Source organism: Psittacula echo, assembly GCF_963264785.1.
Source record: "Psittacula echo genome assembly, chromosome: 13".
In the NCBI taxonomy this organism is placed as follows: domain Eukaryota; kingdom Metazoa; phylum Chordata; class Aves; order Psittaciformes; family Psittacidae; genus Psittacula; species Psittacula echo.
The window spans coordinates 5732491-5758008 of record NC_137749.1 but is presented as its reverse complement, the minus strand read 5'-3'; the positions used below and the strand labels follow the sequence as shown (position 1 = coordinate 5758008).

Genomic DNA, 25518 nt, shown 5'->3' with positions numbered 1-25518 from the left:
ATGGAGAGTCAGTAACTGAGAGTGCAGGAGAAGAGATGGAGAGATGGTCACATAACTACTGCGGTCATATCTGCAGTTATAGTGAAGTAGTATTTGGTTGATGAGGAGTCAAGTCTAAGAGTCAAAACCACAGAGAGCAGAAACTGAGAACAAAGGCAGCATCACATGGGAAAACAAATCCCACCATGTAGTACATCCAAAATACACTTGCTGAGCACTACAGCTGAGTCAAGACAACGCAGCATTTCTCTTATAGAAAGTGACTTGGGCTTTTTAATCACCACAAATAAAAGAAATGTGATGTACTGCTGCCAAATACAAATCCTCTAACACCCCAGTATTACTCTGCTGCCACCCTGCTTTTGTCAGAGTCAATGCCGAGAAATGTATGCCAAATACTGAAATAGCTCATGTGTCTTGGAGGTCCCTACTTATATGTTCACTCAGCTTAGCTTGGAGATCTTGGCAGGAGTTCAGTAAAAGGTGGTATGACAGCTGAAAAGCTGATATAACTGAAAACATAAGAGGGATTTTTGGATTTGCCTTAATGAGTTGTGTACAGCATGTGCGTTATAGTGAAAGACAAAAATAAACAGTAGTATACAAGAGAATGAAATCATCACATCAAGTTCTCTGAGGCAGCTGAATTCCAAGGACCAAACTTTATATAGAGAGTAAAACAGACGGAAACACAGAGCAAATAAAGGCATTGCATTTAGACTTCTAAGATCACGGTTAGGTCTCTCCAGTGTATCACTGCCTCCTACATTAACCACCAAAGAACTGTGCACTTTCTAAACAGAGCTTATTTCCTTCATCAGCAACAGGAATTCAGGGCAGCCAAACCTCAGAGCAGTCAGGACCCTGTAGAACAGGCACAGGCAATATTTTAATCTGTCTTCTGCTTTGGCATAAACACTGCTAACATCGCCCTGCAGCCCACTATCACTGAGCCACTTCCAAGGCAGACAGGCACAATGGATAAAATTAAACTCACAAAGATTATTGCTTATCCCACACAACTGTCTACTCCTTAGGAAGCCCTCAGAGCACCATTTCTGATTCATGCTAATGAATTGCTCTAAAGAATTGTACCTCTGTGCCTGCATATACCCTGTAATATTCAAGGGTACCATAGTAATAGCCCTACGGAGTGTTTCTAGTGTAATTACAGAAAAATGACAAGACAACTGGATTACTCTAAGGAAGTCCTTGCCACAGGATGCTATGGACAGCTAAAAAGGAGCCTATAAATTCTCATAAGACAATTCTGTTCTGGATTATTAAATGTGACAATTCAGGTGCAGCTGCTTGTGCAGGAAGCCCCTAATCCTTTTTTGTGCTGAGAGATAGGAGTATGTGATCAAAGAATCATTCTGCCTGACCTTTACAGTGGAGATACAGGGTGATGGACCCCCAGTCCATCACTTTAATCTGGGATGGCAGTCCGCCTCTTCTCGTCCTAATCCATCTGGCTTTTTGATTAAAACATTAAACACCTTCACAGCTTGTTTTCACATCAGTTTGACCCAGTAAAGGCAGTGTGAAACAGAGCAGGGCTAGGTGACCACTAATGGAGTTAATAAGTCATCTCACATTTTCACAGCACTGGGCAACCCAAAAGTATTCATGACATCTGACCACTCTGTAATCACTCACTCAAAACCCACAATGAATCCCAGAGGTAAAACATTCTTGCTGTCAAGACACTACTAACCAGGCACCCAGTACAATTTTGCCTGTCAGGGATGAAGAGAAGTCAAAACTTCGCACAGCCAGGCACTAGATTATCAGTGAAGGCTCTCAGAGGACAAACTTCTTCCTGGGCAGCCGAGTACAATTTTGGTGATACAAACCAAAAAGCACAAAGAAGGGACCTGTCCTCATTTGAAACATCCTTAAACCAACAAAGCAGATTTAATCCATACTTACCACAGCACTTACAAACACTTTACTCCTGCTGTAGCCCACAATATTTAAGCACATACTTTAAATTAAATGTGCTTAAATATTTCAGTGAATTTAGTCTATGGCACTGTTATGGATAAAGAAGCCAAGAGGGCAGTGGGGGAGCAGGGCTAATGAGAATCCAAAAGTCAGTCCATGATCATTAAAGCTGTATTTTTTCAGAAATTAGCACATTTCTATTTAGCTGGAAACCTACGCAAGAGAGAAAGCTTCTTTCAGGGAGATTAATATCCTACTGCTGCCTTTTACCCCCTCATACAGATGGAAGTGCAGGTTCAGGAGAGAGGTGCACAGAGCTGCATGACAAGAGAACACTTGTAATTACAACAAACATAAAACAAATGAGAATTTTGTACAACACAATTCTATGAAGAAATCTTCTAGTTAAACTTGGAGACATCATCTTCATTTCAGTGACCTGAGCACACACATCATTATAGCCTTGATTAAAAGTCTGTGTGGAAGAGCTGCACAGGCTTCAGGTTTAAAAGGAGATCTGGGACAGGGAAGAATCTGGGATCTTTCTTTTATATATATTCCTGTATTGATTCATATCTTTATATCTTTGTTCATGAATATTTGTGCCCAATTCAGTGTAATTCTGCAAAGGGTTTGTTCAGCCAGAAAATGAAGGAATACCTTAAAGCTGGAGCTCTCCTATTTAATCAAATTTAAAAGATACAGTTTGAAAACAACTAAAGTTTAATTTCTGTTTTTTTCTCTGTTAAGGTTAAAGCTCATCACCTCAGCTCTAACACAAGCTGTGCTCCACTGGGAGCTGCCAGCAGACCACTTCTTGGAATCACCTTTGTGCAGAAAGACCTGTGTAATACTACAGAGCCTTCAGGCCTTCAGGAAGCTGCATCTGTGCAAGACTTGGGACTGGAGGGAGGATACACCAACACCTGGAAGAGGGATTTAGGTACGTTCAGGTTCCATGAGGGTTTAAATGCCCTCTCTAACCTCATACAGCAGGTGATTAGTATGCCCAATGCAGCTACGCTTGCAAAACTGGCTTCATTATAGACCACTCTTTTTTTCTTTATCTCTTTTGTACTCACACTCTCAATTTGTAGTGAATTTGCAGTTTGAATATAATTTTCCCCAGCTGGTTTGTTGCCAAAAATAAGTTTTCATTATTTCTTTTTGAGTCAGAGCATAAAAAGCTTCATCTGTAATTTGTAGCTGGGGGCAGAATAGTGTGAGTTACTCAATTTCAGTGTTTTGAAAATCATTCTTGCAGTTTGGATTTTCAAGAGCTTTTAACATAACAAACACATATTTTTTAAAACTCATATATTAATAAAGACTATTAGGCACTGTTAAGCGCAGGGTTCAGCACATGTGCAGCAGAAATACATAGCTAACAATGAAAACAAAATACAGACGTGGGGTTTTTCATGCAAATGCACTAATGTTTCATGCACATCCATTTAGAAGAGCAGCCATATGAGGGTGAAATTCACTTATGCCTATCTAAGGGTCAGCTCTGCATATGTATCACTTAAATCTCATTAAGTCTTTTTTTCTTTTGCTTAATTACTGCACAGCTTCCTATGGTTGCATGCTCTGAATTTCATCCTGTGTATGAAATTACTAGTCGAATGTGTTTATGAGCTTTACTCACAAAGCAAAGGATTCAGCCCTGGTGCTGCTGGTGCTCTGTTTTTCCCTTCTCCTTCCCCCTCCCCTTCCCATCCTTATTTCATTTTATCTTTGAACTTTAAAAGAGAAAAATACTCAATGTAAAACACTGCATCAGAACACCATTAAGGTGGCAAGGTTAAAAATCTCAGCAATACAGAAGTTAGTGTTCCACTCAGCACATTAATTCCGATACGCTGCACATACTTTATTTGTTTTTAATTCCCATTTTTCTTTGCTACATGAATATTTTAGTAGATTAGTTCTAGTGCACTAAGGTACAAAGCTCAATGAAGTACATGTTGTTTTTGGAGAAGGAATATTGCATATGACTAAAACTGTTCAACCTTAAAAGTCACTACCATCGCTTGGACTTTGTCTGTGGCACTGCTGACATGAATAGCAACACTCTGTGGCAGGGGCAGGTCTTACTCTGCAGATATCGAGGTCCAGCCCGACCAGGACTTCATAAACCTTGCTAAAATCTGTCTTTGTCCTTGTACCCTAATGTGGCAGAGAACAGATCAGCCACTGCCTCATAAAGGACCCTCTACATTTCTCCTGCATGCCCCTTCTGTTGCTGTGGTTGTTGAAACTGGAACCAACCTAACAGCCTGCTTCTCACATACACTTGGAAAAGCTCAGACATTGTTACTGTCCTGCAGTCTAATGGCATTCAGTTGGTGAGCTTTCTATCTCTCTGCATCTATACACACTGAATGACCGGCCCTGGAATTAATTGGGAACAAAGCAGAACCAGGGCAAAGATTTCTTTCCTTCTTTCTATTCTTTTCTTTTGCCAATGTATTTATTTTAAGTACCAGTTAGTACTTTGACAACTTCTAGAAAATGTGAAAATATCTTGAGTCTGCTTACATCTTTATATCCAGAGTATATATGGAACAGCCTTTGGGATACTACTAGCTCTATACGGACTATTTAGCAAGTCACTCTACAGTTAGGGTTGTTTCTCACACTGCCCCAACACTAGCAATCTCCTCAGCTGGGCTGCAGAGACTCCTGAAGCTCACCAAGAGCCACTCTTTGCCATGACTTCTCATTTCTTTCAGCTTAGTATGGTTGTATGACTAAAAGCAGTCAGGTAGGGACAAGCACTGCACACCTGGACCTGCAGAGGCTGCCCTGCACACACTGCTGGCCATCACAAGTTCATACATAGGCCCACTCACCTGAGCACTCCCTGTGTGAATCCCACTGTCAGGGGGCAGGGAGGAGTCCTTTGAAAATCCTTACAAGTTTTTCTTATACACTTGTAAGAACAGCAATAACGTTATTCATTAATTATTAGCAATCCAGCTCTCCATGTAACATACACTCACCTTTTGAATCTCCCAGTGAAAAAGAGTATTTTTCTTCCCGTTTCCTGTTCTTAAGAGTTTCATTCTAATTCTAGAGAAGCAATCCTTGCTCACCAGAGTCTTCCACTGCAAGTTTCTTCAGTTGGCTTTGGTTGCTTTTGTTCTCCATTCACTTCAGTGCAGGATTTGGTATTTTCTGTCTGTCTTCCTCAGTCAGAGGGACTGTTTGTTAGCCAGTGGTTTACACCAGCTGAGATCCTGAAGTGTGCACTAATCCATCAGTAGAAGACGTTTTCTGTGTTGGATAATTATCATAGCTGTACTGAAGTCCCAGTGTACAAGAAGTATGGGTTTCAACAGCTCTGAGCCATATTTTCATGACCAACATCATATAAAATCATTGCACTGTTACTGAGTTACTAGAACGTTTTTCCAAGAGCAGGGTTGAGCTTTATAGTTTTATTGCATTTGCAATTGGTTTGGAACAGCTCTAGTCAACTGAGATTGCTCCCTTCCCCTTATTTGATCTCTGCCCTTTTCTGCTACTGCCCTGAGCACACTGTTGATATCTTACACCGATGCAGAACTACTACACTGACAGCTACAACAAAGAAATTTCACTGCTTGCAGAAGGAAAACTTTATTACATCTGTGAAGGGACCCCTAATTCACAACTCAATTTTATTGGTCATATATGGAGCTCTAATCCTTTTGAAGACTTCTGACATCCACTCTTCAGTCATGATGCCTGCTGAAGTAAGAACTAAATTCAGACCCATAAGGCAAGATTATAATTGGAGGAAACACTGTCTCAAAAAAGGAAGTCCTTCCCAAGTCACCAAAAGTATACCCTCACAAATAGGCCTTTTAACTGAAATTCCTCTCTTGTTTCTTAAACCCTTCACTAGCCTCTTTCAGCAACATCCTTTGCACTTGATTGGTAGAAAAATAGACAAATCCATACTCCTAACATCCCACAACAGTGTGGTGAGAAGTGAAATTTAGGTTCAGTTTCCATTCTTGTTACAACTCATGTTCACTAACCTCCAAGCAAGGAGCTGCTGGGAAATCACATGCAGCAATTCTAACTGCGAATGAAAACGTTTTCATTCATGTTGGGCAGTGCTCCCGGCATCACACACCTTGATTGCTCTGACTCACCACTTCTTGGGCTTCCATTCCTGCCAGTGCCTGAGGAATGGCATTCCTTGGACCATGGCATCAGGAGCACTGTGTGCTGCTTGCTGACTTTGTTACCTGATTCTCCAAGGAGCAAAGCAAGTGCTAAGTGAATTAGGTGGTGAGTTGCCACTGACACCAGACAGACAAATGGAAGAATACTGATAACAAGTCATTGTTTTTAGTGAACTAGGCAGCCAACAGCAATGAAAACTGTCACAGGTCTTTGTGGCTGATTCAAAGCCACTGGTATAATTTGAAGCCTATAGGATCAGGCTTCCTTTCACTCCTCAGTAAAAATGAGCAAGTAAAAATCAAGTCTCAGCAGTACAATGCACTGTGGGTGGTATAAGCAGCTCAGCAGAGTAGCCAAAGCACAGGCTGGAGTCAATCCCCCAGGCTCCCTTCTAACTTAGCAACCAATTTACTCCACACACAGCATGACACAGAGTAGGTGCTGGGGGTTTTTCAAAGCAGAATTGATCTGTGCACTCTGCTGCACACCTTGATCTCTCAAGAGCGCTCATCTCAAAGGCCAGATGTGGATTTGAATTCTGCTCCTGTCACCGAGCAGTAGCTCATGAACTACATGCACCTTTTTCTCCTCCTACACTTTGTCTTGGCTATGCAGACAATAAGGCTGATGGCCCAAGAAATGTCTTTTAATTAACACATGAACAGTTCCTCACTGATCTTGGGTGATTTATAGGGACAACTGTAATAAATTTAAGAAATAATAAATAAATAAAAAGACAAAACCACTGGTAAGTGCAGATGCAATTTCCCATTTTCCCAAATGTTATTTGCCCTTTCAAAGTGATGTTGTGAAACTGAGTAGGAAACATTTACAGATGCTTCAGATCATTGCTTTCTGGTGGGTGCCATTTATAATCCAGGGAAGATGCTGCTATTCGGAAGTATTGCAGCTATGAAAGAAAACCAAACTGGGCTACAATAGCAACTAAATTCAGATTGATTTTTTCTCATGTGCATGGGAAGGGGGTGGCATTACTCCTTCTCTGTTACACTCAGTGTACAGAGCCCAGCTCTCTCACCACAGACCCTCATAAGAACACAGATGCTGTCAAAGCAGTGCTACTTCTCGTAAGTCCTCTCAAAAGCTAAAGCTGCCTTCAGTAGATACAGCTTTTGCCCAGAATATTGGTCTGGGCTCAAATCACTTTTCTGCCTAAGGGACTGCAACTCCCTTTTTCCCAAAAGAGCACTCAGACTCCCTGCATGATGCTCATTCTTGCCTACCGAACTGGCTCCACTGACATTAAATAATGACATATTCACTGGGTCAGGTGTACCCCACAGATGAGTCATGGGGCAGTCCCCTGAGAGAAGCGAGTCCTTCCTAATCCTTGCTTTATTTTGTACTTACAGTAAATATCCAGTGGAGCAGGGACTGAAATTCAAGTCTCCCTTCAAACCCCCATCAAGCCTAACAAAATTACAGCTATGACCAGAAATGGAGGTACCTTAAGAATTTTAAAGCTGAGAAGGCAGTTCCAGGGGCTGGCAGCATTGAGTTTCGACTTCAGCACCTAACAAGCGATTTAGGAATCCATGCCTTGCTAAGGCCTCCCACAGCAAGTCCCATGTCACCTCCATCACATCCTGATCCTAGAACTAACAAATTAAAAACATACTTCCCAAAGGAAGCAGTAAGTACATGTCCTTCTCCTCGTCTTTAAAGCAAGCTATTAAAATAAAATGAAGAATTAAAAATGTAATATCCTTGCAAGCTGAATTTTCAGTGGTTAATATTTTCCCTGGGGAACAGAATTTGCAAAGGGATTTTTTCCATTCTCTTTCTAAAATACCTTTCTTCAACATTTTTGGACACTAATTTTCTCATTGCAGTGCTGCTGAGACAGCATCCTCTGCCACTTGATGCCCAAGGTTGCAGTTAATTTTCCACTGAACTTTGCCACAGAGTCATCAAAGAAAATAAGATCTTATTTTCACAGTAGAAGAATGTTCCACATCCAACCAGGGAGTGTGAATATTTTGGGTCTGGATGAGGCCATACAGTACCTGCACCAAGAGGCTCTGTACCACAGGATACTCAGCTGTTCATTCCCAAGAGACACCCAATAGCTTCCCTGTTCCAAGTTGTCTACATTAAAAGGTGACTGGCAGCTTTTGCTAGTGAATAGTCTTGTTGCATATTTGTGCTTTAATCGTCAAAACATCGTGTGACTCTCTGCTTCCTTTCATGCTCTGCTTCTACTGAACCTCGGCAACAGCCTCATGTAACTGAATATGTTTTCTCTTTTCCCATAGCAACCTCCAAAAGAACATGCAGTATAAACATTTCTAGTTAGACAATCACTTCAGCTCTGCTGAGGAGCATCATAGGTGAGTAATGAGAGAATCTGTTTGTGTACAATCATTTGCAATAACTTCACAATCAGTGGTACATTTCTTTAACGTGCAGGTAGACCGAAGGGTTGGCTGTTTGCTGCAGTCACGTTACACTTCTTGTAAACCCCAGAAATGAGGCTGCTGGAAAAGTTTTTGGGAGGCATGGGTAAGGGGTGACAGAACAGGTTTCCCAGTGGTTGGTGCTGATGATTGTGGCCAGAAGCCAAAATAATCAGATTCTCAGAAAACCATGGGGAAAATTAAAGCAGTTTAAAAGGAAAAGAACAAGCCCTGATCCTTCCAATAGAGAAGATTTATGAATTTCTTGAAGACAAATGGTTCCCTTCCCAGTTTCATACAGTGTTTGACTCTTCCCTAAAAGCTGGTTTTGGAGTTACTTTAAAGGAAGTAAAAGAAGGAAAAAACTAGAAAATATTATCCACTTCCTCTTAATTCATTGTTTCAAAAAGAAAACAAATCGAACTGTTCTAATGCATCAGGTCTTTTCATATAGCATGCTATTACCAAGGGCCAGTTTGTTTCCAAAGGTGGAACAGTCCTCTTTTCAGTTTGCATCTTACAGAGCAAGCACCCAAGGAGAGAGCAGCATTTTTTTCCTCACAAGCAGACAACAAAAACTATGCAGGAGGATTTGGTTTATCTGTACACAGTAGCCATGAGCTAGTCCTGGGTTGGAAAAGGTCATGGTATTATTTATGTTTCTAGGTCAGACAAAGGTGTCAAGTAATTGCCAAATAGGACTATAAAGTTAGTTATAGGAGCAGCATATTAATAGGATAATCTAACCTTGGCTCCTCTGGACACTCTGCATATGTGAAAACAGATGTTCCTTCAGACTCCCCCCTTCTCCTAACAGTGATCTAGCGCCCAGCTCTGTGTTGGACTCAGCCCAGGAGAAGGAATTTGTTACAACAGCTTATTCCCAGAAAACTCATTACCTGTTTCTTCCAAGGACAAGGCAATGGAAATGTCCCAAAGGGCTAGATCCTGCCTGTGGGTGCCAGATGGACCAGGCTAGATGTCATCTACTTCTTTTCTCCAACATTTGCACCTAATTATTTCTTCCAATACAGTCTCCATTGTTTTCAAAGCTCTCAATGCAGGACCTCTTCCATCTCATGACACCTTTCTGTGTAGACTGTCCCTAAGTATATTGTCAGTGTGAGGCATGAATCTACATTAGCCCAACACTTACTATTTTTAATTGGCTAAATCTCTGCAAGTCATCTTGAAACAATGTACTCAAAATTAGTCTTATCACACTATTTGCAACCATCTAAATCTTTCTTATAGTTATTATATCATGCGGTGAAAATCTTTGTTTTCCTGGCAGTAAACTAAGATGACAGACCCAGTGCCAATACACAGGGATAGTCAATTTACAGACTTTATGAAAAGGACCTCATAGTGTTCACTTACCGTTACAGAACAGGAGATCTGAGGAAAGAATTCACATGACTGGAATACTGATATGAAAGGACACAGCTTGTTCAGAATGGACACGCAGGGAAAAACAAAGGGTATAGCAAAAATGAAGACCTGCTCAGAGAGCCAGAAACTACAGACAGAGAGACTTTTCAACATGCTCTGTATAAAAATAAAGGCAAAGGAAGCAGGAATTGTATGGCAGCACACATCTACCTTGGCTTTCCAAACCAAGAGGCTAATGAGGATGGGGCCTTTTTTCCCCTAAACATCTCAGGAGTTGTCCAAAGCGCAGGATTAGGAGTTAACACAGAGACATGCCTGGGAAGACTGAGAAAAAACAGCCTCAAAGAGATGGGCTTATTAGAAATCTGTAGGTCTGGCTCTTAGCTTGAAGTCAGTGGGGCTCATAGTTTAATTTAAGATGATGAAGTAACAATCACATCAATCCATACACAACATTTCTGTGGAGTAACATTTACCCTCCAAGGAGCTGAACTCTGAAAATGATCTCTTGACCTAAAAAGTCTCAGTGACCCTTCATTATTCAACATTACCAACAGAAAGATCATTCTCCCATTTCCATGGCAACGGTACCAGTGAACAGCAAAAGCTATCAAGGTCAGGCATATAAACTGAGAAAGAGAAGTAATTTTCTGTGTAATGGTTCATATGAGCTTTAACTGCAGTAGTGGCAAATAAATAGCCATATACTTGCTTGATCACCTGTCTCAAATGTACATAAGGGAAAAAAAAAGAATTGCTGAAGTACAACAATCACTGCCTTGCTGTCTGGGTCTGACACCTGCTCTAGTGACTGCTGCTTTGGAGGAGAGTGCAGACTGCAGGAAAGCATTCAGCTATGCAGTGCTGTAATGTGAGGAACTTGATTTCTTATTAAGCCAGCATTAAAGCTGGTCAACATACGGCCTTTATCATGTTGATCAAAGTTCAGGTCATAACTGCAGAAAAGCTCAGGTAGAAAAGTTAAAGAAGTCAGAATTCCTGCCTTCTCCCAAGAACCTGCTGCACATGGAAAACATGAAAAAATCTTATTACCTCCCTACCAACCTACTCACAGCATCCAGGCACTGTCGTGCCAGGCTCCAGTCCCCATCTCTTTTCTCCATCACCCTTTGCAACAGCTGTGACTTCTCCAGGAGCAGGTTTGCAGGCTTTGGCCAGCTCTGGGGTATGGAGGCACATGCCTGATGGGGACCTGCCCCAGTGCCAGCACCAGTGGCTGAGGCTCCTGGGGCTTCCTGGAACCATCTCAAGCCCTTTCCTTCATTAAGATGCTGTAGTACTGGGTACAGCTGCAGTTCCGTATACATTATGAAAATGAAAAATAGATTCTGTGGCCATTTCTCTTCTTAATTTCTGAGCTAAGGATTTGGTGCTTCTGTTGTTCTGTACAGTGGGCTCAGACAACAGCTCATGATAAGCTCCTTGATGTGGCTCCATATATTTATGTCTTATTACTACTTGCTTTTTTTGAACACGTAATCTGAGTCATTACTATCTCTGCTCACACGAGAACACCCAAGGCTGCTTTGTTCTGTTGCTGTATTTGGGTATTCCCTAGCTTTTAATATCTTGGTTTACATAAGGTAACTCATTTGGGAAGGCAGCTGGAGAAGCTGTGTGGACTCACTGGGGACAATAAACACAGCAGAGTTAGAGAACACGGCTCTTCATGGCTCTTCACTACAGCACCTCCCTTCAAAAATCTCACTATTCCTGACATTCTCATACTTTCAGTTACCATCTGACTTAACTCACTTTTTGATTACTTCTAATATTCCCTGAAAATAAAGGACTTTTTATTCAGTTCCCTTCACTAATATGTTTCTGCCTCACATCTTTTCAATTGAAAAGAATTGGGCATAATTTCCAATTTCTATTTCCAAACACCTGTAACATAGCTGCAGTTAAACACATTTTATTACTTACCTGAAGATAGTACATAAAAGTTAAAAAGGATTTTGATTCTAAAATAGGACATTTGCTTCATTGTAATTACCTGTATTTTTCATTTATCTAATTTTATTTTGAGAGCATGCTGTCAGGAAAATACATAAATCACCCTTAGCTAAGAGCTCTGTCAGGCTGGGGAGTGATTTACAAGGATGCTTAGAGCTCTGCACAAGGTGCATGTTTAAATAAGCATTTACTTTCTGCAATGCTATAACTATAATATTTGTCTTATTATTCTGCATAAAGCTGACACAGAGTTCCAGGATTATAAATTGGACCAAGGATGTAAATGCAGCAGTTCGAGCAAACTCTTGAAGTTATTGCTCTTCACAATGAATTGCACCATTTCATGATCAACGACCAGCATTTAATTGTTACCCTGGTATCAGGCATAAAGCTCTGACTCATGACACTGCACTTCTCCCTACCAGTACTTCCATGGCCTGAAATCTAATCAATAATTAGGATATTTCTAAAACAAAAGAATATGAACTTCAGAGCTCCTTTTCACAGATTTTCAAAAGCTGAACCTTTCTGTTGCTTTTATTCCAAAAAAGAAGACATGCTGTTCTTTAGACATGTTGGGGGGGTGGGGGGGGGTGACACCACATCTGCATTGTTCCCATACATCACTATATCATATCACTAACATCTTTGATCCAACTCCTGAGTATGCTGGCACCTTGTATACCATAAAAGACTCATCAGGAATGATTCAGCCTTTGGCATGGGGCCAGCAGAGAGTTCTTTTCTCACTAAATGCCATAATAAATCCTGATTTGACTTAAGGAGGCCCCATCTCAATGCAGTGCACCTGCAAGCTCCTACAGAGAGTAGCTTTCACCTGCATCGACTGCTCTTAGCATCCTTCAGGGACTGCTAGGGTGAAATCAAGAAATTGAATAAGCACAACATAGGTTTCTAGACACTGAAGGTGGGAAATAGCTGAAAGGTGGCTTGATGTGGCCCTTTTCCTCATACCCTTCCCTTCTATTACTGACTCCATCACGCTAAAAGCAAAGTTTTATCACAGGGATTTAATAATCAAGTTTTAATCAACTGCATTCCTGCCTTCCTGACACTCGGATGTGAAAACAAACCTGCCTAAGTGTACCTAATGAAAAGTATTTTATCCTTATACTCAGAAAATCCAGCATCTCTAAAATACCAAGTTTTCCTAGTATATTTTGCACCTGTATGTTGTATCTTAGTGCCCTTCCTACCACAAGACAGAAATAGGCACATGAGTATCAGAGCTGCTTGTTCCTTTGAGCCCGCAATCAACAGGCCCTGATCACACTGGAGTAGTAAATCCTGTTTAAGGAGAAATGACAGAAAGCAATTGCCACAAAGGATGATTTTGTCTCAGAAGAAGACAACTATGAACAAAATGAGCTGTGCAAAGACTCACAATGTTATCTTTGCCAACTCAGCCACAAGACAGAATCCATTGTCACTCCTGGCACCAGAATTAGCCCTGCAGACATTTGTGTGACCACTTCTGAAAGCCATTCAAAGAAAGAAAGACACTCGGCAGCTCTCCAGGTGATCAACTCCATTGCTTTGCAACTCCCTTCCCACTACTGGAAGCTTAAGGATATTTGAGTTTTAAGTCTATTACTATTTGTCTTTTTTACTGTGGCTTTGCAGTAAATGCAAACATAGCAGCTATGTTTTACATACTTTCAAACTTGTATTACTCCTTGCAAGATGTGCCTGAAATTCACCTGAACAATCACAACATGGCCTGGAGCCTTTCTCCAGTGCTGTGACTCTTAGTATCTGTGGTAAAGCAAGCACTACACCATTACTGTCATTATTGTTGCTAAAAGATTAGCACTTCCTCATTAATACTCTCATTGGCAACATTCAGACCCATGTTATTTTTAGCCTAAAACTCTGAATCTAATAAAGAGATACCCAAATTGTATTTGTATTTGTCATATCCAATGAGCCAAAATTTAATTAGATTGAAGACATTATCATTGGCAGAAGCACTTGTGCTAATTGTCATTGCTTAATACTTTAATTTTAATTATTTCCTTTATTGCCAGTCAGTTCTCCTCCTTCCAAGAGCTTCCATGAGATGCATCACTCATGCTGTTTGAAGTCATGTTCTGTGAACATGCTTCCTTACAATTAGAAATTGTCATGGAAAGAAATTGCTGGAAGCAGATTTGGCCTGCCACACTTCTGTCCTTCAGCAAATGGGAAAAGCTCTATTCCCCTTCAGCAGAGCACACAAAAGTAAGGGATTCCATTTGTCTGAGGGTTGCAGTGTAGCATTTGCCACTCAGAAAGGCACAGAAAGGATTTTCTAATGCTGTGGAATTTTGAATCCCCATAGACTTTCAGAAGAGTTTGAAGATTATAATAACCTGCTCCTCATCCCTCTTGGAAAAGGGAAAAAAAGAAGAAAAAGAAATTCTCTAATGGTCTCACAAAGGGGTGAAGTTCAGTTGTGGAAGGAGATGATGGTATCTCCTTTGGCAGGAGAGCTCTCATGAGAGCTTTGAGCAAGTGCCGTGATTGACAAATAAGTTCTGTGACAATGAAGGGCTGCACAGAATCCTTAGGAAGGGAAGTCTTTGGAAACCAAATGACACGAAACAGGAAAGAACTCACAAGAACTAAATGCAACAAATGCACAGGATCTTGCAGAATAATGTCTGATGCTGAAAGCACCATAACCATCAGCTCTACCCACTAAGCTTGGAGGCGGGCAGCATGTTTATAAACACAGTGAAACAGTGATGCAGAGCGATGGCATGGAATAGATCATTGATTAAATGGATGAGCAATTTGCTACAGTGCATTCAGTGTGCTGCAGGGATATAATAGATGGCTTTGCAAAGTGCTTTAGAATGGTCAATTACACGGTTAAACCATACAGATGTCTGTGGCATCAGGAGCTGCTGGAGGACAGCCCCCTTGTATTTGTATCTGTCAAAGACAAAATCCTTCTGTACAGCTAACTTGTTTTCAAATAACCAAAGTAAGGATGGGATTTGCATTAAACCCAAATACTCTGCTTTCAGTTTCATGCTGAATGGCTGATGCTATATTAAAAAATGCTGAACTAACCCAAGATCTTACATGACTTGCTTGCCCTGCTGAGTTTTCCTTGCTCCTGTGCACTGCAGCTACTGCCATTTGTTCCGATTTTCAGTCATTAATTTAACTAAGCAGAAAAAATATTTTTCCTTCACCTAATACAGAACTAAGAGGCTGTTTTATTATTTTACTGAGTGAAGATTAAGCTTTGGAGGATGAAGGAAATATAATGAAAGAAAGAAGAATGGGGTAAAAAGCTAAGAACTATCTCTAATTTTGCCGTAATTGCTTTCTCTGTGGCTGATGATGATAGCTATCACTGCTGGTTCACCAGCTTCCAAGTGTACACTTTAGAAAAAAGATGGAGGTTTTTCCAACTCATTGGGCTATTTCAGAGCAAGCAATGAGAAAGTATTCAGTAAGACTTGGACTTGGCAATTTAGTCAAGAAAAGTTAACGAGACTGTCTCTTCTGGACAATGTAATGAAAAAGTGACCTTGGCTGGGAACGTGCAGTGGTGTGGCTAAGGGTGGTATCTGTTTCTAGACTAAAACTGCTGTTCCTGCAGCAGACATGTGCTTTGCATTTCTCCCACTATTATGATTAACATTAGTCTTCGTGCAAAACTAAGATCTTTGGAAAGTATTATTATACTTTAACCCTTGTAATCCAGGAGACACGTAACTCACGTAATCAAACAACTACCTGTGATAGACTCAATCTGGGAAGAGCTCTCCCCATAGGTAATGAAATGCGCACATTTCCAAAACACTGTCAGCACTGGATATCTTTTCTCACTGTGACAGAGAATAACTTCCCAACTAAACATAGCAATGAGACTTTAAAGGAGTAAAGCAGCAAGACAAAAGCTGTGTGAGTCCCAATAAGAGTTAATGAATGCACTGAGTTCAATTAAGACTTTACATGCAGCAGAAATAAGTGAGAAAAATAATTCAAATGGTCCATAACTGAGAAATGTAATCATGTGCCTTTTCAAGCACGTGAGCAATTCCATTAATCTGCTTTACTTGCATTAGAGAAACTACTCATACATGTAAACTCAAATATATAATTAATTATTTCCCTAACAGAAGAATGGCTAATGCAACTAAATGTTGTATGCGTGCTTTTAAATGTGTCAAGATACTTGATTCAGCATTTTATAAGCTAAAACATTTAGATTTGCTTTTGGTGGAAAATCTGTTCCCTGGATGCAAAACATTCTCAGAAAGCAGCATTTGAATTGTTACACAAAAGTATTTTGCTGAGAGTCAACAGCTGACCATCTAATAAAAGGTTTCAATATAATCAGTCACAACCAAGTGAAAGAGCTTGTGTTTGACACGTGTTCAATATGCTGCAAAAACAATAGAAAAAATATGTTCTTAAATAAAAGCAAGTAATAAATGGGAGGTAGCAACAATTCTTTGCTGAGCTCTTAACAGTAAACTGCACTTGCAGAATAAAGTTTCAGAGACTAAAAAAGTGACTATTTTCACACATATGCAAAAATTCCTTCACCAGCAAATACTTACTGTTCAGATTGTCACAGGACTCTATTATTATTAACATCTCTGATCATACACGGATTATTAATTGTATTCATTTTGCCTTAAATTACTGGGTGTTTTGCAGCTTATGTACCATATAAACTTACTCTTATGCTGCTTCTTGAGTTAATCCCATATTTTATTTTGGGGATGCTGTTATTATTTACTCTGAACAAACAGACATGTCCACACCAGCATCTCTGAGACTAGAATAAAATGTCCAGCAAGATGCTGTCTGAGATCTCCGCTGTGACAAGCAATGTCTGAACCTGATGAGGTCAGTCAGTCGGTGACGCGCTGCACTTTTATGTTGGGTGAAATGTAAATAGGGAAGATAAATAAAAATTAATTTTACAATAAAAAATGAATTTTGTTTACACCTTCCTTTTCTGTTTTGGCTTTTAAACATGAAGTTTGACAGATGCTGCCTTCAGAGCAGATCACTGGCTCACCCTGATGCATATTCTGTAGTCACATTTGAGTCAGCATTTGAGAGGACCTGTTGCCATATGGAAAATCAGGAACAATTACTCTAAATAATTACATCAGTTTATTGCTGTCTGTTGCCAAGAGAAACACGTCTTGTTGGTAATATCCACTTGTGTTGCCAAGTAACTTGATCTTGAGGGAAACTAAATATGCTCCAGTACTAGCACTTCTCTGACAATAAATATCCTTTCTAACTGATATCATCATGGCTCATAACCACATCTTTGTCCTGGTAATTTCCTAAGGTAATCTCTGCTCAGTTATGGGTTGATGACCTCAGAGGTACGAGTTATCACACCTGCCTTGAGATGTGCTTGGAGATGGTATCCAAGTACAAATAGGGCAGTCTAGACTTCCTTCCCTAGTCTCTGGGGAGAAAATGGAACTTCTAAGACGAGTGAGATTTAACAGACTAAATGAACTGCATGGCACAAAGCAGACGGTTTTGTATTAATGAGGGGTCCCAGTGGAGATGGTGTTGGCTTTACTAAGCTCTGGAGCTAGAGAAGACAAATCCAGGTTAGGTGCTGTCCCACCCAGGCTGGCAGCAGAATGGGAAGCCAGTCCTGGTTAGCATGTTTAAACTTTTCCTTCGGCAGCAAAGCCTGGCCAGAGTGAGCCTGGTGATGAGCCTGTTCTGTAAAACCTGTAGGCTGGGATTTTCAGACTACAATGCTGTTTGTATTTGAACTCGGCACAGCTGCAAGTGTGAGTGAAGCCTCTTACTCAGGAGCTTAAGGCAGACAGAAATACTGGCTGGAGTTACTAAGGGAAGACAAACTGGTCCTGGCACCTCCCTCATGCTCCTGCCACAGGCACTTGTGCTGTTCTTCAGCCAGTCCTTCTACGCCTTTCAGTTCATCATCACTCATAAACTTCGAAAGCCTGCTGTTTAAGTGCTATCGTCCAAATTGTTACAGACAGCAATTTACTGCTTCTCATTGTGCTTTCCATTTAAATATCATTCCAGCTAGAAAAGACAGCACTAGAATCCCTCTTTTTGTCCCTCTCAAGTTTATTGCATTGAGCAGGCTTCCCTTCCTCAGCTGCTCACACTGCAGTTCTTGTTTTCTGTCTTTGGCTTTCTGAAAGCCCTAAAGAAACCACTTCTGCTTTATGCACCACTTCACCACAGCAAACAACTGCAACATGGTGACAAGTGCTTGCTTGTCTCACTGAAGTCACTATGTGCCATTTTAATTCAACTGTTTTCTAAAAAGTGCTTGATAAATTCCAACATATTGTAGCTTCCCCATAGCTAATACCATGAACAGCACTATTCAGATGGATGCCTGACAGGCCCTTTATTTAAGGCTTATATTACACAAATCACTTTGCAGTCTTAAGTTATTCCTCCCTAATCCAATTGACCTTCTTGATTCAAAACCACCCTGCAGTCCATGCTGATGGTGACTTGACAGAAACTAGAGAGCTTGTTGTGATTTTCTGTTTTCTCTGTGCTGTCACCGATTTGTTTAGCTGTGCTTATCCACTCTCACATGTTGACAGGCTCTAATGAACATCTAGGATCCTGTGGTGGTTCAGGGTATGGGGTGTTTTTCACTATGAAAACCATGTCCCATGCAGCTGTCAGAACAGAACCCTCTTCTGTTTTATTCTCTTCTTTTTTGGAAAAAGGTACCACGGACAGAGTGATTTCACAATGCACATATAAACTTCTCACCTGTATGAGGAATGCCGATGGCAAGGAAATGAATTCCAGTGTTACAAAGGCCTTATCTTCATCTTTTTTCCAACAGACCAACTTTGTCCAGGATATCCTCTGTACATGAAACCCCTAATTCATCATGCCTCACCACTATGTTGAATCACGGTATAAATACTAATTTGGCCAGCTCTTTATGCCCTTCTCATTTCAGATTTCTTCTGAGGATCCCTTTCTGTAATGAGATCTACAGATGAAGAGTATGTTCTGCTGTATTATATTGTTTACCTTCAAGTATATTTTATGGAATTTAATTTAATTCTGTGAGGAAAACTGTTCTGTCAGAGTAAATTAACCATTGAATGCTTCCAGATGTATCTTCCCACTGATTATCATTTGTCTCTATTTTTTTAAGTCAAATCCTTAATCTGTATTTTAAAAACTACCTGGCACAGGGAACATTTCCAACCAGGGTATCTGGAGAAGTCACATTTTCAGTACAGAGCTCCACCATTCCAAATCTATAGTGATAATATTTGAACTAAGAACATATACTTCTGATTAAATGGATTTCATCTTACTCCTAGATCAACCACTCTTAAACCATTTTACTCACATAAACACACATGGTTTTCTTTAAAAAGATTAATATGCATTAGTGAGCAGGGCACAGCATGTATTCAATCAATTCTTTGTAATACAAATAAGGAAATATTTAAGTACATAGAGAAATATGTGTAGCTCCTCTTGTACTTATGGAGGTTGTTCCTTTGTCTTCTCAATTCTAATAGTGTGTACAAATTGGCATTGACAATACACAGTTATTTGCTTCCTAAGGGCCTAATTTCCTTTGTGTTTCTGAAGGTCACAGGGACTCAGCCAAACCTGAAATAATCATTTTAATTCCCAGTCTTTTTTATTTCACTACAATGTAATTATCTTATAGATTTTTGTGTAGACTTATTTACTGGTTTTCTTTTCCTGTTGGGTAAGTATACAGTGACTAAATTAACTTCAATTAGGAAACTGTCACCAACAGTTAAAACTTAATGGCATTTTAAAACTTACGTAAGTAATCCAAGCATAAAAATTATTCTTTATGATACCACTTCAGAGCAGTGGCACCAAATCCTTACCATACAATAGCCTGTGACTCAGAAGCACTGAACACATAATCCCATTTTCCTTCTACCTAAGTTACATATTTCTTGAGTTATATACAGTGTCCTTTTTTCATTTTTATATTTGGACTAAAGCATCTTTAGAAGATAACAAAATACAAAACAGAATATTCAGCATCTTACTTTATAATCACTGTATTAAATTATGACTTTATTTATACATATGTAACCCTATGGCTTTTTTTAGAAATCAGAATTTTCCCTTTTGTATATGCACACAATGACATGTCTGTCTTGTGTTTCCCCTCTGGCCTTGCTAGTATTTTAAAGATGATACACTCTCAGAGAAGCGATCATCCCAAGAAGCCTAAAGCACCTTGATATAGAGACCCACTTGAATTTAAGCACACATTTAAATCCAGCATAAGTCTGTGCACTTTTCAGTACCCAGAGAGTCTTAAAGATAAGCATATGCCTAATTTTTATGCTGAAAGGGGGCTAGAAGCGAGGTTTATCCTCTGAAGCAGCAGAATATTTGCAATACCCTAGTACAGATTAATGATGCTCTGTGAGATTTATCTTTGAATACAGCAGGAAGAGGAAAGCCTCCATTAACAAAAGGGCAGACCATGAATCAACAAATGCTGGTAACTGTAATAAGCAAGAAACACTTTAGCTCATGGTGAGCCACCGGTTTCATCCTGTGCTGCATTTGGGTTTCAGAGAATATAGGTTAACTGGCTGCATTGAAGAGAATGCCATGGTGCTGTCTTTAACATTACTTGCCTTTTACTGAAGAGGAAGGATATCAGTGTTCTGGAAGAACTCCATGATACATGTCTGTATGGTACAGCATTGCTAGTGTGAAATTACTAGTTATAATTTGCATGAGAAAAACTTACTTGAAGGCATTGGCATCTCCATGGACCTTGTAGTTGTCTGCACTGATTCTTGAGATAACTCTTGTGACAGCAATGAGAATACCAATATTGACCTGAAGAAGAAGGAACAAGACTTGGTTAGGCCAGTAAGTATCGACTGTGTTAGAGGTGCAAACTGCCCTCAGAATGTATTGTACAAATACAACAGAAAATAGGAACTGTGTTGTATTTATTTGGCAAAAGAGGTTTCCAACTTTGGACTGGCATAGCTTGACTCTTGTGAGTGGATTTCCCTCTTCCTGCAGTGGGTTGTTTCTGCTTATGCTTTCTTTCCTTCAGGAACAGTCCTTGCCTGTCTAGGATAAGGCTGGATTGATAGATTGCTTCACAGCTAAAAAAGTGCTCAGCATCACTACTGTACAAATAAATACCTGAATAGTCTACTACCAAGCTGACAAATCAGATAGAAACTTCAGTGAGCAGGGGCATGTGTCTGCGTGCTCTTTGGTTCTGTGTTTGCATGTGGACAGAGTTTAGAAAGCACTTCCCAGTCAGCAATTCCTGTTTCTTACCGAAATCTGTTTGCAATTTAAGCACAAGATTATTTTAAAAAAGCAATGAGGAAAATATGTTAAGCCTGAACTCTGCTCTTCAAAAGCCCTGCTCTTTTTGATGTCAGGCCCAGCAGAAACATCAACAAAATGACAAGAACTCCCACCAGAAAAGTAGGAAATCTTGAAAAGACTAAGGCTGAAAATGTCTAACAAAAGAGTTTGCTCTGGCATTACAGGTGAAGAAAGAAGAAAATCTTTACCACTCAAAGGAAATGTGGCAAAGATTGTCTTGCTGTGCAAGAACCTTGGGTTTAAATTAAAAAAGGGAAGAGAACATGAATGTAAAAGGCATTTTCCCCTTCCTGTCTGAAGTTACACATCAGCTACAAAGCTGAGATTTAGCATCAAGTTAAGAACAAGAGTAGACAAAACTATGCTAAAGAACAAAGAGAAGATTTAAAATAGTGCTGTTGCTCAGTTAAAATTCAATCACCATATCTGTTTTGACATATATGTATGTAATACATATGTAATTCTGAGGATGAGAGGGTGAATTACAAAATGTCTGATAGCAATGGTTTCATTGGTATGTTTCAACTCTGACCACTCTTAATTTTAGATTTCTAAGGGCAGATCATCACCTGTGTAAAGTAGGAGCATAGCTGTGATAGTTCACTTCTGCCACAGCTTTTTAGCCTGTTCAAAGAATACCCTGTGGAACTTGACAGCTTTTCAATTACAAGTATACTTGTTCAGTTAGCTTTACAGAGATGAGTAAGAGGTGAAATCAGTGGCCTTGGGATCGTTTTCCCTATTCCCACCAAATCATATTTTGTAAACAACTTTCATAAATTTATTGAGGTGGTAACGAGCATTTTTGAGAAACCCATTTATATGCTAAATATGCACACTGACTGAAGCAGCAACTGAGGAACCTGACCAAGTTGAACTCTCTTCTCCTCCAAACTGTCCAATTTTCTGACACATTGACCAAATGATCATCATCATCACTCCAGCTTTCATGGGAATTACACAGAAAATGCCTCTCTATACCCTTAAATTCTTTCCTGACATACTCTCTTTCAGCAGCCTTTTCCAGTCTTTTATCCGAAGTATCAGTCACTTTTTTTATCAGTCACATTTTGACACCTTGTGGATGTCTCACTGACAGTTCAAGTTCACCGTGGCACAGTCCAGGATCCCTTTGTCTGATGACTTCAAACACTCCTGCCAGCTTCACTAATCCCTAATGCTTTCTTCCATTCCCAATTCTTTTTAGATACTCCTAGATTTTGTTTTCTGCATAGCATTTTTAAAACTACATGGATTATGCCTGAATAATGTACATTAAGATACTCTCCCCAAAAATGAAGCCTCATTCTTCAACTTCTAAATTTCGTACTTCTCACAAAAGCCAATGAAAGTTGTGAATGATCAGCACCAACACCTGAACACTCAGCACCTTGTAAATTCTCACTGTACTGGACCTGAAACCTAAAATCTGGTCATGAAAACAGCACAAGCAGGATAGTCTTGAAGGAGAAAAAATTTGATGGTTTTCTAAAGCACAAAATGTTCAGCATTTCTGGCTGAGTTTTAGTTTCTTCATATAAAAGGAATTAAATTGAAAATTAATTTCCTAGGTATTCTGGATGTCCTAAAGTGGAAATTTAAAAAGGCCTGGAGTTTCCCTTATGCAGTTGGGGTGAATACGTGTCTTTCCAGGGAGCATCAGTAATACATTTAAAGATGAGAAGGAAACATTGTGCTCTCACTGCTGATAGAAACCAATGTACTTGTAAAATTAGCAAGGAACCATTACACTCCAGTTCCCAAGTTCTATAGTTAGATTTCCTGAACTAAAAAATTTTGGCTTAGGTATTTTGAGAAACCACAGTTATCCCATCCAGCCTAAATAAAGAGATTAGCTACAAATGTCTGTCTTTGTTAATGTTTCAGTAAGTAAAGCATGGAGGTATTTCCACTGCTTTTACTAATGGGAAACCAAAACACCGCCACTGAATTGTTCTTCCACTGATTTTTTTTGGCATATGATGTAAACACTTTGCCAGTGATTTGAATGGGAGAATGCTTAGTTGATGAAACACCCATTGTGCTTTAACCTGTATCAGAATGTTCGAACTAGGAGAATATAAACATTTAGATAAGGGAACTATAAATACCTGCTGTTTCTTACTCTTCTGAAAGCCCACATTACCTGGCTGTTGCTGTGCCTAAATTACACAGGAACTTAAGAATATTTTTGCTTGCAGGTACTGGCCACACTCTACTTGCAAAAAAATCTAGCTCAGACCATCAGTGTTTGTTTCCCAACTCACAGGATTCCTCTCAAGGCAGCTTATCCAACCCCAGCCACTTGCAAATCTCTGCGAAATCAGCAAGAGCTGCCAGTTCCCATTACCGTGGGCTTGATCCAAAGCCCACCAGGGCCCATGGAAAGATCCCAATGACATCAGGGAGCTCTGGCTCACTCTAGTGACAGCTTCATCTGACTGAAAATTGTCGGATCAGGAAGAGAGTTAAATGGGTAAAAAGGACCTCTTTCAAAATCTTCTCTCATCAAAATGTTGACAGACCAGATACAGTGAGACAGATTCCTTCCTCACTTCGGTTTTCTTTTTTTTTTTGCAGGGGTTTCACCTAGATTTTCTCCAAGTCTCATGAGATTTTTGTTTCTTCTTTAGTACAGTGCAGAAATCCCATGTGTAAAACCCTCTGATGTGGTGTGTTGCATCCCAGCCAAGAAGAGGCTTGGCAGCACAAAGTAGCTATAAACAAGAATAAAACATATTGCCTTAATTAAAACCATAGACCAGCTTTCCTCTAAAACCACAACTATTTTAGGCTCCACTTCAGTTTCGGGCAATGGTACAAGGAATTATAACTGACTCTTCCAATCTGAGGTTTAACATACTCGCTCATGGCATGAGTTTATTTGATCCTTCCTGTGACTGCAGTGCTTGCACACCACTGCTGCAAGTTGTTGCAGTTGCAGCCCATTGCTGGGCAGATCAGCGATTACTGGGTATTCTGCATTTCCAAACACAGGTACTTGATTAAAATAGATCAATGTTAAAATGATTTTTGAAAAGCCTTATTCCACTTTTAGCTCTCCCTGAGCAATTCCAACTACAGATGGAATAGACTAAATCGAGTTATTTTAGAATTCTGTGTACATTATTTCATATTAATGCATGTAGTATCACACCAAAGCTGAATAGCAGAGCAAAATTTCGAGGTTGGAAATACACAATAATTAATAAAATGTAACAGATCCCTGGCTTCCCCTCTTTCCTAATATTAATACTTAATTTTTAATTTCTTACAGTCTGTCCTCTTGTTCAAAAAAATGTCACATGCTTTCCTGTTAAGAAGAAAGTGTAACTGAGGGGTTTAGTAGCTGTGGTCTGTTTATTTGTGCTCAAATCCACCACAGCACTGAGCTATGTACTTGATTTCAATGACTCTGAGGAATCCTACCATCTCGGGGCCTTTAAACACTATGGGTCCAGTTCTGTCACCCTTTCGTGTGATGTCTAATAAGGGACACAAGTTGTCACTTTTCCATCAGTGGACTTAGGTGCAGAGTTAGACTCTCAGCATACAGAAGTCATCGTAATTCTGCAGTGCTACAGAAAGGTATGAATAAATACCAAGAGGAAGAGAACTTACTTAAGCAGGTATGATCAGCAGGTATAAGGGAGAGAATTTCTTTTATATATTGAAAGTTCATAAGCAAGTACCAACTAAAGTCAGTGATGGCAAGCTCAGCCTGGGCCTCAAGTTCTTTGGAGTCCCATCTGAAGACAGTAGTTACAAATCCCCCACAGCATCAAACCCTTACAGTATGTTAATGGAAATCATTTAGCTCCATAAAAATGCTGTTTATCTGTAAGACTTGTAAAACACACCAGACAAATAACTACTTACAGAGAAAACAACAGAAAGGACTTGTCACTACAGCCCAGTATCTCCCCCCACAATAGACCATTCACTGCCTGCAGCACGCCCACTGCTCCCTGTACACAGATGCTTTCCACAGAATTTCCTTAATTCTGCCATATCTATGGAAGCAGACCAAGCCAGCAGATGGTTGATAACAAACAAAGCCTTCTGCCGGAGATGTAATGTCTTGTTCCAAACATTCAGGTGCTTTGTCAAGTTTCTTTTTCCACTGAAGACATGTCCCAGGCCAACTCTGACTGAGCTTAGCTTGGTCTTCAAATTAATGGCAACAATTTTTTTGCATAAATGCCTTAAGAGAATGTAGAGGCTT

General features: G+C 39.9%; 1 protein-coding gene across 1 annotated transcript in view; it reads right to left on the bottom strand.

The window, feature by feature from the left end:
* Nucleotides 1-25518, bottom strand: part of ADGRD1 (adhesion G protein-coupled receptor D1) — a gene marked incomplete at both ends in the record, with an annotated part of 143886 nt that overhangs the window by 3209 nt on the left and 115159 nt on the right. The window contains one exon of the mRNA XM_080628616.1: nt 20689-20780. Coding sequence (XP_080484742.1) covers nt 20689-20780 — 92 coding nt within the window. The remainder of the gene's footprint in view (nt 1-20688; nt 20781-25518) is intronic.